The following is an 11,528-nucleotide window of genomic DNA, read 5'->3' as shown; positions in this document are numbered from 1 at the left end:
GCCTCCTGCTCATCGGCGAGAAGCGGTTCCATCCTGGGGTTCTGGCGTGTTGCTCGTCCTCTTCCCGTTCCTTGTCTGAGAGGAGGAGGGGGGGGGAGAGGAGGAGGAGGAGGAGGGAAAGGAGATGTGGAGGTCGAATGTATGCTCGGCCTTACTCGTGATGCTTTCCTTGACCTTCTCCGTCTCTGTAGAGGATCCCCGGCGCATGTCCCTGCGCCCAGTCAGGGTCCTCACTTCTCCTCCTCCTCCTCCTCCTCCACCACCACCACGTCACTCACACACGGGAAGGAGACTGGTAGAAACTCTGCAAGAAGGAGGCCTGGCGTTTGTCTTCCTCCGACAGGGAGGATGCCGCTCGTCCTGCTCAGCGATGATCGCTCGCCTCCTCATCTCCACGAGCCTCACCCAGCACACGATCGAATGTGAACTCCACTGCCTTCCTCCTCAGCCCACCCGCCAGCTCCTGCCCACCTGGATGTCACCGGAGGAGGTAGGAGCGAGTTGCAGCGACCTTCGAGAGGATGTTCAGCATATCCATGTCGTACTCGGTGAACGGGATAATGTTTCCCTCCTGCTCGCCTACTCTCAGTGCTGCCAGTCCAGCTTGTACGCCCTCCTGTCCTCTCCCTGGCCCTCCCAGCCCCCCATCCCTCGTTCTGCCTCCCTCGCCTTCCCTGGCCCTCTGCCTGTTTCCCCTCCTCCTCACATTGTCTTGCTTGTTCAAAGCTTGGAAAACTCCGATGAGGTAATACCCGTTCCACGTGATGGGAACACAGATCATCGTCTTCGTCACAAACCTGGAGCGAATCCTCCCAAGTCACCGGCGCGATTTGAAGGAGGACGAGGCTTACCCGGTCATCTGGTCAGCTGCAGGGTCGAAGAGCGAAGATTGCTGGACGGATCGTGAGGAGGGAGGAGAGGAGCGCAGCAGGAGCTGCACCTGGCAGTCGGGGATGTTGATGGGTTGCATCGTCCGTGCGACCTGAGGGGAACTCATCAGGTGCGGACGAGGGCTGGACAAGCTCACCATGCCAGCCACGCCCTTGTTGTTGGGGATCCGCAGCCCGACCGCATCATCGGAGGCAGCCAGCCAGAGCTCCTGCAGCTGGTCAGGGGGTGAACTATCGCCTCGGTCTCACCTGGTTCACGTCATCCTGTACAAACACAGAGATCCGCTGGGCCTGCAGAGCTGTTATCCTCCGCGGCTACCAGTCAAGCAGCAGACCATGAGGAGATGATACGCTGACTGAACGATCGTATCGACAAGCTTGTGCAGAGTCGCATCCTCCCGCTCCCGCGCCTGCTCGACTCTCAGCGCACGTCTCAGCCATAGCAAGCTTGTCCTACCATGGCGTTCCTGGCGAGGGCCAGAAGCTGATCCTGATTGACAGTTTGCGAATCGTTCTCGCTCATCCTCCTCATCGTCACGATCCTCGCGAGTTTGTCCACCTTGAGTTTGAGCTTTGCATTCTCAGCTCGCAGATCCTGAAACAGCCATTTAGCATGCATCGCAAGCTTCCTCTCAAACAAACTTACAGCCAAATTCTCCTTGAGAATTGAGTTCTCCGTTGGTTCTTCCGGCGAATTCCCCACCTCCTTCCCGTTCTCATCCCCCGAGTAGCTTACCAGACCGAACCACTGCATGCAAGAGCTCACAAGCCTGCAGGAGCAAGGGGGAGCAATCGAAGTCACCTTGATGAAGAGGGTCTGGAGGAAGCCCAATCGCAGGCGGCGAATAGCATCTCGCACCTGAAGCAAGCTCACTTGACATCTATCTTGTGGAAGAGAGGATCCTCACCAGCTCCATCATCAGATTCTTTGTCGCCGACTTCCCGCAACCAAGTCAAGCAGCGAATTCAAGCATTCTTCTTGTATCCACTGGCATACTCCTGTCATGTCTTCCCTTCCTTCTCCGACATTTGCCCTCCTCCCTCCTCGTCTATTCGAATCGAATTGTTGCCCTTTCCACCTTGCCCACAAATATCAGTCAAGATAATCATATAGAGCGGATTGGAGTGGGTCAGACGAGACGAATTTCTTTGCCTTCCCTGTCCCTGGCTGTACTATGCTACACAATCATTCTACAGGTTGAGATGGAGTTCAAACTCGGTGAAGGCGTCGCATAGCATGCATTTGTCCGTCATGAAACTAACGAGCAACCAATCGTGTGCTTTGAGCATCGGCTTCCATTCATCGTTCCTCATCCTACCTCATCCCGATCCTTTGAGCAGATCAGTAGATGCAATCGTCCCCTGCCTTTCGTCGGATCCTCCCGCTGCATCTACTGTGCTCGGCGATTCCATTCCCTCGTCCTCATTATCCTCTTCATCCTCCAACGTGAAGTATCCTCCTATCATCCTTATCTTCCGTTCCCTCGCGCTCTCTCCTGTTTTTTTCACTTTCCCCTTCCTCTGCTTCACCAACCTAATTCTCTCAAGTTTCTCGTTCCCTCTCCTCTTCTCGCTCTTTCTTCGCTCTTCTCCCTTCCTCTTCTCCGCTCTTCATCGTCCGCTTCCTCCTCTTTATCCTCGTCCTCGTCCTCGTCTCCCATCCGACCTGTCCTGTTCCATTTCCTCGCTTCCTCCCATGTCCTTGCAATGCAACCCCCACCCTACCCCCCACCCACTCACTCGTGGCAACCCTACCTAGTAAATTCATCCGCCTACCCCTTTACTCAAACGAAAATCACCCCACACTAGAAGATAATTTTAATGGCAATTCAGGGGTAGGGTTCTACCCCCTACCCCCTGGATTTTTTTGCACCTATGAGGTGACTCCAGACACAAGGGTCTTTAGTAGATAAAAACCACCCGCAAGGCAAACATGACCCTACCCTATTCCAGGCATTTTGTACTACCCCTGGTTTGTATCCATTTTTCAGGGAAAATGTACCCGGTCTGAAGCCTAGCCTTGACGTGACTATCCCTCCCCACCCCCTCCTACGAGTTCTTCCATTTCCTCACCCCCCACCACAACTGTCAGTACCCCTTGACCCACCCACCCCTCTGGTGCCCCAACTAATAAAAAAAAATAAAAATCACCCTTGTACACCTTTTCAAGGGGTAGTAGCGTAGGGAGGCGTAGGGGGTAGTCCGGAAACCGAGTAAAGTAGGAAGCATTCCACTACCGGTATATTGAACCATTAAAGTAGGGGTGGTCATTCCTTCGGGGGACAAAACTGACGATGGAGTTTGGGGGGCGGAGGACGGGAGACTCGACCGAAGTATATGAAGAGGTCTGAAGGTAGAGCATGATATGAGAGGAACGACTAACATGACAGGCAAGATGAGGAGAGGGAGATGAAGACAACGATAACGACGACGACCCCTACTGCTCGCCTTCCCGTTCAACGAATAGAAAGGAGTGACGATTCGCAAGTCGAGAACAACGGCGGACGGAGGATGGGGAATTCAAATGAAGGTCAGTCGGGGCTGGGATAGCTTGGGAATGCGCAGGGAAGAGGAGCAATTGGTGGTTGATGCGAGCTAAGGGTTGGAGGAGGCGGGAGAAGGCACGAAGGAGACCAAAATCATTCATGGGGTTACAGCTCAGCATCCTCCATGTCCATGTCGTGCTTGTCCGGTGATGAAGAAACGCCCATCACCTGAGAGGAAAGTCTCATTACATGCTACTACCTCCTCCTCCTCGTCCACAACCACCGCCGCCGCCACCTCCTCCCATCCCCCCTCTTCCACTGTCTGTCTGCGCCTTCCTGTATTCCGTCCTCTCGCCTCGCCCTCACCTGCTTCACGGAGTCGATGGCGTAGCCCGTTAGGGTGTCAGCCCACTGCAGGTAGAACAGTAAGTGCAAGCAATACATACAAGCCATAAGCCGAGAGAGTGCGTGAAGGATGGAGGGTCCAAGGAGGAGGAGGAACGTAGAGCAGGAGGGGGTGGAGGTTGTGGTGGTGTGGTGGTGGAGGGCAGGGCATGGCGAGGGAAGGGGGAGGAGGATGCCACCTCCGACATGGTGTCAAGGACGGTGTAGACGCCGTCCAACACCTGCTCGACAACTCTGCCAGGATAGTCAGGTACGTCAAAGTTTCCAATCCCTTCCTCCATTACCCGTTCGGCTGCTTCTTTGGAGCCTTCTTCTTCTCTTTCTTGGGCTGCTCGTCCTCCTCCTCATCCTCTTCCTCGTCGTCAGCTTCTGCCGCATGGGATCATGCGGGGCCAATCAGTGGACAGTTGCGGCAGTTTCACCTTTAGGAGGAGGCATGTCCATCCCATTCTCCTCCATCATGTCCTGCCCGCTGCTGATCAGCAACTCTGTCGGACGCTCCGCCTCCTCAGACCTTGAGTGAGTCCCGGTCGTACATGGTTCCCTTCATGCCCATTCCCTGTGAGGAGACAAGGTAAGGAACGAAGGAGCTCAGACTCTGCCTCCTCCTCCCTCACCTTCATCATCTTCTGCATCTTCATCGCCTCCCACTGCAAGGAGGTCAACCCATGGGACAGACGCACCCGCTCCCTCCCTCACCTTCTTGGAGTCGATGGCATTGAAAGGCTCGTCGATTCGCGGATCCTACCTCATACTCGTCATGATCACCCACTGGCCGATCTCAACCTGCTCGCTCGCCCTTTTCCCTTGTCCTCGCCTTCCTGCCCTCCTCGCCTCACCTCGCCTCGCCTCGCCTCGCCTTCGTCTACCTATCTCTGCTTATCCTTGCTTGCTCCCTCTCTTCTCACTCAGTCTCCCTCGGTCTCTCCCCGTTATCTCTACCTTGAGCTTCGGCAGCGGCTCCTTGCAGGACGTGGTCATCTTCTTACAGATCGCCTACACCAGCTGGTCACCTCACGCACCATCAGCTGATGCTCACCTCCGAGAAAGCTTCAGCGGACGCGATGTGATGTCCTCGGTAGATCTTCTCCGCGATGTCCGACTCTCCCGCTTCGCTTCTCACCTTCACCTGTATGAGCCATACACCCTCTTCCTCCTCCCCTCCTCTTCTCGTCCTCTCCTTCAATCATCCATGATCCTGCCAGCTGCCTCCTCTCCTTTACCTGCTCGCAGACCGACACAAGCGCATGGCACTCAGGGCCGCAGGACTGGAAACCGTCCTGCTTCTGCAGAGAGATCTTTCCTTTCTTCCCAACCTGCCCCCCACCAGCATCAGAAGAGGCCGCACGCAAGCAGTGAGAGACTAACCACATCGTAAGCGTTGAGCCACTCGCCCTTCGCCTCCCCCTGCCACGAGTGAATATAAGCCAGAAGTTTAAATTCTCCCCTCCCTCGCTCCTCTGCTCCCTCCCTTTCCCCATTCCCTACCCTCTCTCCCTCGCCCTCCCTCCTTTGCTCCTTCCCTCTTCCGTCCCTCGTCGACAACAGACCTGATCGCAGATCTGTTCCAGCAGTTCCAGGATCGGCTCCTCTCCCATCTTCTCCCGGCCTCCCTTCTCCTGCAACCACTGTGAGCGGAAGCTACTTGCGACCTCGCTCCTTCATGACCTTGAGCAGATCCATAGCGTGTCTGTACAGGTTGTCTGCCATGATCTTGCACCCATCGCATTTGATGTATCTGACGACACGACCACCTCACCCTCCCCTCCTCCTCACAGGAACCGTCTCACTTGGAAAGCTTCGCCGGACTCAAGCTCACGGCAGCCTTGGCCTTCTTCTCCTTCTTCTTGCCTGATATGACTGCTCAACGGACGTTCACACGCCACGGGACTTACAGTTGACACTCGGAAAGAAGAGGACGAGGGCCACGAGTGAGAGAACGAGCAGATGTTTCCCGCGCATGACAAGAATGTTGGTAGCCACCTGGTAGACCCCATTGTCACTGTGCAGGCCAGCGTGTGAAGCAGAATATGGTGAGGGAGATCTCATAGAAGTGATCTTGCTGATTGTTTTCATGTGAGGAGGGGAGTGGCGATCAAACGCAGGGGAGGAAAGAACCATTGATGTTGGGAAGAGCGCGGAGGAGAGCAGAATGCTGAGAACAAAGCATCAGAGCGAGGCAGGGGAAACTGTGACCAGATCTCCCGTATGTTGGGGGGAAGGAGCGAAGGAAAGAGGAGGGGAGAGACAGAGAGTAGAAGGGGGAGAGAGGGAGGGGGTCGAGGAGGACTTGCACGCATCGGGTGGGCAGGTGGAGACAGTTTTAAAATGTAAAACTCCTTGGTAGCTTTATAAAAGATTTTAGATACTTGAGTATCGTGGAATTCTACCGAAGGAGGGGTGGATGGAGTTTTAATCTGTACCTAGTAAAACCAATATATTATAATACTTGTACTATAGAGGACCAACTATATTTTAAGAAGTAGTCCGCCTCGGAAGGTGACGTGGCGTACGGCCATCACTGACTGGAGCCCGGCCCGGGCCTGCCAAACGGTCGGCCAGGGCCCGACTCTGAACTGGCGACCCCCGCGCTCGGAACTCCGAAAAATTCAATTCAAAGTCATGACTGTGAAGCAGTGAACTGAGTCCGGCGGCGACCAACCCGGCGGCCCTCAGCGGCTCCGCCGGGGCGGCGGGCCCCGGTGGCCCGGGACGGTCTGACTCAGTGACTCGACAACGCTATGGTCGGCCCGCGGGGCCCCGGGCCGCCGCCACCACTTCAAAGGCAATGGGGCCCCGTGACTCAGTGACTGCGGGCCGGCGCCGGGACCCGCGGCGGGCCGCCCGGGGCCTGCGCACTCCGAGCGGGGCACGGCACTGCGGCATCCGTGACACTTGACCGTGCAGAGCCTCCGTCACCGCGAGTCGAGTCGGAGTCAACGTGGCACCAGCACTCACGGCCGGTACTCGATCGGATTGGATTCAGGGCCGGGTAGAACTCCGAGTTCAAAGTTCGGCCAATGGTCACAGCGAGTCACACGTGACGTGACTCAGTGTCACTGCTGATGAAAGTTGATTTAAGTTTTATGCCACGACCTTGAGACTGACGGTGAGCCGATGGAACTTCCGAACTTCTTGACAAGGGCGGCGGAGGTTCTAATTCTTAGCTACAGAACTTGCGACCCACACGCCGATGACAGCGCCCAAAATGGGCCCCAGGATGTAGACGGGAAGGAAAGGTGTGAGAACCTGGTGGATGAGCTCGCATTCAGGTCTCAGTCAAACTCGCAGCCATCATCCAGACCTTGCTCGCGTCGAAACCCATGAGCATGGACACAATACGAGGGCCAAGCTCTCTTGCAGGATTGAAACTTGCGCCGCTGGAGAGAGGTCAAGAAGGGTCCGAGAGTCGGGCGAGGGGCCTCGAACCTGATAGGAGCGAAGACGACGATCAAGGTGGCGAGCCAAGCTCCCAGTTGCCTGAGGATGTTCAAGTCAACGGGAGTTCAAACACAACGACTGGAGCACCATGCTGACTGAAGTGAGATTGCCCCGAACGCGAGAAGGCCAGTGCCGAGCAGTTCAGCTGCAAAAGTCCTGAAGGAGAGCTGGTCACGACGAGCAAGGCTGTCATCGCACCCTCACTCGGCAGATCCAAAGGCTCTGGAAGGGTAACACCCCATCGCAGCCGGGGCTGCACTGAGAGGAAGAGCTGCAAACGAGCTCTGGAGAAACTTAGGACGCTCCAACTTCACGTCCCCCTACCTTGTACAGAAGAGCTACACAGCCCGACGCGCAGAGAGCTCCGACAAGCTGGGCGAGGATGTAGAGAGGCAGCCATGTCCTGATTGGCGGCGACGAGGGTGAGAGGTGTCCAGGGGAGGGAGGCAGTAAAGAGGGGGGTCAGGGGAGGGGTGGAGATGATACCGACTGCGGATGGTGAGAGGGGTGCCGAACTTTCCCTTGTACCACGCGAGGGCGATGGAGATGGCTGGATTAAAGTGCGACCCTGAGACTTTGGCGAATGCTGACACGGCTCCCGCCACCGCGATCCCCCAGCAGCATGCGATGCCGAGCAGGCCAGCGATCTCAGCTTTCTGGAGCAGCTTCAGCGACCTCACCAACTATCTCGCACAAGCGACCGCAAAGTTGGCTGTAGCGACAGCAGCCGTCCCCAAGAAGACGATCATCCAGGTGCCGAGCATCTCAGCCATCAGCGCTTTGGGAAGCTGTAAAGCCTTGTCACGCAGAGGATTCGAGTCCTAGTTTGCACCTGAGGAGAGAAATCTTGCGCATAGGATGAACCACCCCGCAAAGCTCGGATAGACTCCTTGTCTGCAATGCAATCAAATCTCCTCCTCGCTCTCACTGGCCATGCTGCACCTTCGAACTTGTACCGATTCGAGAATCGATGCAGAGCATGCGAAGTAGTAAAGCTGCCAGAGTCTGCCCGAGCAACCCGATCGACTCGTACTGAGAGCGAAGGGAGTGGGATCTGCATCCATGTCAAGGAGCGAAGGTATGATAGGGAACGAGTTACCAGAGCTGTTGAGAGGCAGGGCAGGAGCAGGACAAGAGCACAGCTTCTCCACATCTGAGCATTATCAGACGAGCTTTCATCGCTGGAGTCAAACATGCCCGACACTTGTAAGCCACAAGCTTCACATTATCGTTGTGTGCCTCGATCCAACCCTCCCTTCGTCAATGCCCCCCCCCCCCCCCTCCTTCTTGTCTTCCTTGCTCGCCATCTCTCTGTCTATCTGTCTCTCTTCCTACCCTCCTTCCTACCCTCCCCTCCTCTCTGTCTCTCTCCCTCTCTTCTCCCTCTTCTCTTCTTGGCCTTCCTGCACTTCCCGCCACCACATCCCATCCCATGCGGAGCGCCGCATCTTTCCGAGACCGGGAGCCTCATCCCCTTCCATACCAGCCCGCCGCCGAGTCAGCGCCGAGTGCCATGCTGCGCCGCCGTGCCGGACCCGCCGGGTCAGTAGTACTAGGCTCGAGACTCATATGCCGATCGAGTCCCGAGTCCGATGATCCGCCGAGGGGCCGAGATCTTAACTTAACTTTGAGTAAACCGATATCCGAGACGGTCGGACCAGTCGACGCCGCGCCGGCGACGGTCGGGCACTGAGCTGGACAAGGGCCGCCGCTGTGCCACCGGGACTCCGGACAAAGGCTCACTGGCGGCCACAGTACTCAGTATGAATGGGTGGCCGTCACTCTGCAGTCGATGGCATGATGAGTCAAGTTGGACTTTTTAATGACTCGAGATCGGCGTGACGCCGTGCGGCGGCGCAGGCTTGTCGGACTCACGGTGGTACTTGCTGCAGGGCTTGTGCAGACTTAAGTTCAAGAATCGGAAGCGATGCACCTATCATCCTCTACACCTGAAAACAAGGAAGATACTCTCAAAACACTCAGCTTCGAAGATAGTCAGAAAAGTGACCTCCGAACATCTCATTCAGCACTCCCCAGTCATCCACCTTCACGCCGGCTCTGGAATCAAAGGTTAGCCAACACTTGAGTCACAGGACTCTTGCGAAGGGATGTACTGTGCAATCTTGTTGTTTGGATCATTGTTGCCGAAGAAGATGTCGCTGTCGTGATAGTTTCCATTGGGATCGCATCCAGTTGTGGAACTGACGAGACGTTGCACCTGTTTACACTGCTCAGCGTAATTTTCCAAATGAACTTGATGCGGTAACGACAAAGGACTGAGGCAGGTCAACAAAGGAGAAAATTCACGCACTGCTGCAATCAAACAGCTCAATGGGTAGAGGAACAAGGAGTCACTGAGAACAGAGGATCTGCTTGAAGCAGAAGGACGGTAGGAGCAAGAGCAGCCCCTTCACCGAACAGGAAGCAGATTTGTGTTAAGAAGCAGGGCAAGTGGAAGCGACAAGATTAAGAGGGAGGAGCACGCCAGAGCAGCAGCCTTGAAGTAAGGGAAGGGGATTGAAAGCTCAGAAATCGGGAGACAGAGCAGATCTCAAGGAAAAGGAGGAAAAGGAGCAGATGCCTCCGAGGCTAAAGGTAGACGAAATTGGACCATGAGAAAGAAGGCGAGGAGCAAAACAAGTACTCTGAGTCAATTTATGATCTTCGGCAGCCCTGAAGACAAATGGCAGGAGCAGAAGCAGCACTGGCAAAAGAGAAGCAGCGGAAGCAGTAACGGTAGACTCAGAAGCAGTACCAACAGGAGGAGGAGAAGGAGGAGGAGGAGAAGAGCAATCAACTCGTTCCGGGGAGCAAGATCGCCATTGTTCTTACCTCGCGCACAGTGGCGAACATGACGGAAATAGACAGCACGTCAAGTTTGATGTTTTTGTTTCTCTTGCAGTTTTCAGTACCTCAAATGTATTTCAAATATCTGCTTTTATATTTAAAATTTCCCAAATTCATGTCAAGATTTCAGGATTCATTTAACGGCAGCGATTTTCGTAACCGCCATGTTGGATCAGTCCACTTTTTTCCTGACCACCAAATGGGGCCGGACCCACCCCACCCTACTCTGAGACATATCAAACTACCCTACCCCAATACAATAGTCAACCACCCCTTCATTTACTGAAATTACCCCAACCGTGACCCTCACCCTCGTCACCTCCTACCCCCCCCAAGTTTGTATCAGTACCCCCTGCCCCGACGTTGATTCCGAAAATGCGATGCGCGACGTTGACGTAGAGCTCAATTTCTTGCTCCTGCTCGTGCTCGTGCTCGTGCTCATGCTCCCTGCTCCTGCTCCTTCTCCCTCTCCCTGCTCCCTGCTCCCTGTTCCCTGATCCCTGCTCCCTGCTCCCTGCTCCCTGCTCCCTGCCCCCTGCCCCCTGCTCTTGCTCCAGTGTTCCACCGTTCCAGTGCTTCAACTCTTGCTCCATTGCCTCTACTCGTACTCGCGCTAACGTTAGCTTCACTGCTCGTGGTCCTGCTGCCTTTCTATCAACGAAGCTCCAACTTCGAATCATCTGCCATCAGTCCTTTTACCTCGCTGTCTTCCGTGTCCACACGAATCCTGCTCGTGCAATCCGTTGTTTTCATGACACGCTAACATGAGATCGTCAGGCGGGATGCAGGCCAAGGCGGACGCGATGAGGAGGAGATCTCTGCATGAAATGTCGATGAAAGACTTCGAAGCGTCCATGCGCCAAGGTGCATATCAGGACTTGTACACGCTGATCGGACACCATGCAGCCCCTTTATGGATCCTGATGGATTTTATGTGCGACGGGCAGTGGAGGAAGGTCATATCATGAGAGAGTAGAGGCAGAGGAGGCAAGAGGTGCTAGCAGACGCTGTGTAGCGGGAGGAGCAAGGGAGGTACCGGGATATCCTTCTTATCCTTGATGTAAAGTTCGTTGAAAACCTGCTAGTCTCCGTGCGTACTTTTGCTGGAATGCGCCATGGCCTGAGGGGAGGTGAGGGGAGGAGAGGGCAAGTCGTGCCAACCTCAAGAAAGAAGGAGTCGTACTCCAAGAAGGCTCGCTGCATGGTCGTGATGTAGACGCTGAGAAACCATCTGCACCCAAGTCAAGGAGGAAGGGGAAGGAGAAGGCGAGCCGGACATGGCGAGGTTGATGATGTGGAGAGCTGCGTCAACCTTTGGTTAGAGGAGGAGGAGGAGGAGGAGGAGGAGGAGGAGGAGGAGGAGGAGGAGGAGGAGGAGGAGGAGGAGGAGGAGGAGGAGGAGGAGGAGGAGGAGGAGGAGGAGACACGTACGATACGAGGACGGACAGACCACGACGGA

The 11,528-nt window shown here is 55.5% G+C and overlaps 3 protein-coding genes across 3 annotated transcripts in view; all 3 read right to left on the bottom strand.

Annotated features, from left to right (window-relative positions):
* Positions 1–1,807, bottom strand: part of GUITHDRAFT_144871 (hypothetical protein) — a gene marked incomplete at both ends in the record, with an annotated part of 4,257 nt that extends 2,450 nt beyond the window's left edge. The window contains 12 exons of the mRNA XM_005824516.1: positions 175–211; positions 279–360; positions 483–797; positions 852–892; positions 941–982; positions 1,028–1,099; positions 1,140–1,205; positions 1,226–1,300; positions 1,348–1,485; positions 1,537–1,638; positions 1,693–1,749; positions 1,799–1,807. Of these exons, the coding sequence (XP_005824573.1) occupies positions 175–211; positions 279–360; positions 483–797; positions 852–892; positions 941–982; positions 1,028–1,099; positions 1,140–1,205; positions 1,226–1,300; positions 1,348–1,485; positions 1,537–1,638; positions 1,693–1,749; positions 1,799–1,807 (1,036 nt within the window). The remainder of the gene's footprint in view (positions 1–174; positions 212–278; positions 361–482; positions 798–851; positions 893–940; positions 983–1,027; positions 1,100–1,139; positions 1,206–1,225; positions 1,301–1,347; positions 1,486–1,536; positions 1,639–1,692; positions 1,750–1,798) is intronic.
* A 1,734-nt stretch (positions 1,808–3,541) lies between these two features.
* On the bottom strand, positions 3,542–5,743 carry GUITHDRAFT_116234 (hypothetical protein; the record flags this gene model as incomplete). The annotated part of the gene is made up of 16 exons (XM_005824515.1): positions 3,542–3,604; positions 3,743–3,787; positions 3,961–4,015; positions 4,066–4,150; positions 4,204–4,246; positions 4,296–4,340; positions 4,399–4,431; positions 4,481–4,525; positions 4,724–4,777; positions 4,821–4,910; positions 5,005–5,097; positions 5,150–5,188; positions 5,332–5,400; positions 5,450–5,519; positions 5,572–5,632; positions 5,677–5,743. The coding sequence occupies 16 exons, from the start codon at positions 5,741–5,743 to the stop codon at positions 3,542–3,544; spliced, it is 957 nt and encodes a 318-aa protein (XP_005824572.1).
* A 1,161-nt stretch (positions 5,744–6,904) lies between these two features.
* GUITHDRAFT_165437 (major intrinsic protein) lies at positions 6,905–8,377 on the bottom strand (the record flags this gene model as incomplete). Its single annotated transcript, XM_005824514.1, has 11 exons — positions 6,905–7,030; positions 7,086–7,161; positions 7,211–7,261; positions 7,310–7,378; positions 7,427–7,506; positions 7,547–7,625; positions 7,709–7,878; positions 7,924–8,010; positions 8,055–8,116; positions 8,165–8,276; positions 8,322–8,377. Coding segments are annotated over 11 exons (935 nt in total), but the record flags the coding sequence as incomplete, so codon positions are not given.
* Positions 8,378–11,528: the final 3,151 nt, after the last annotated feature.

The sequence above is a fragment of the Guillardia theta genome (genome assembly GCF_000315625.1).
Source record: "Guillardia theta CCMP2712 unplaced genomic scaffold GUITHscaffold_93, whole genome shotgun sequence".
NCBI classification, from domain to species: Eukaryota; class Cryptophyceae; order Pyrenomonadales; family Geminigeraceae; genus Guillardia; species Guillardia theta.
The sequence above is the reverse complement of the archived record's forward strand: the minus strand, read 5'-3'. Positions and strand labels throughout refer to the sequence as shown.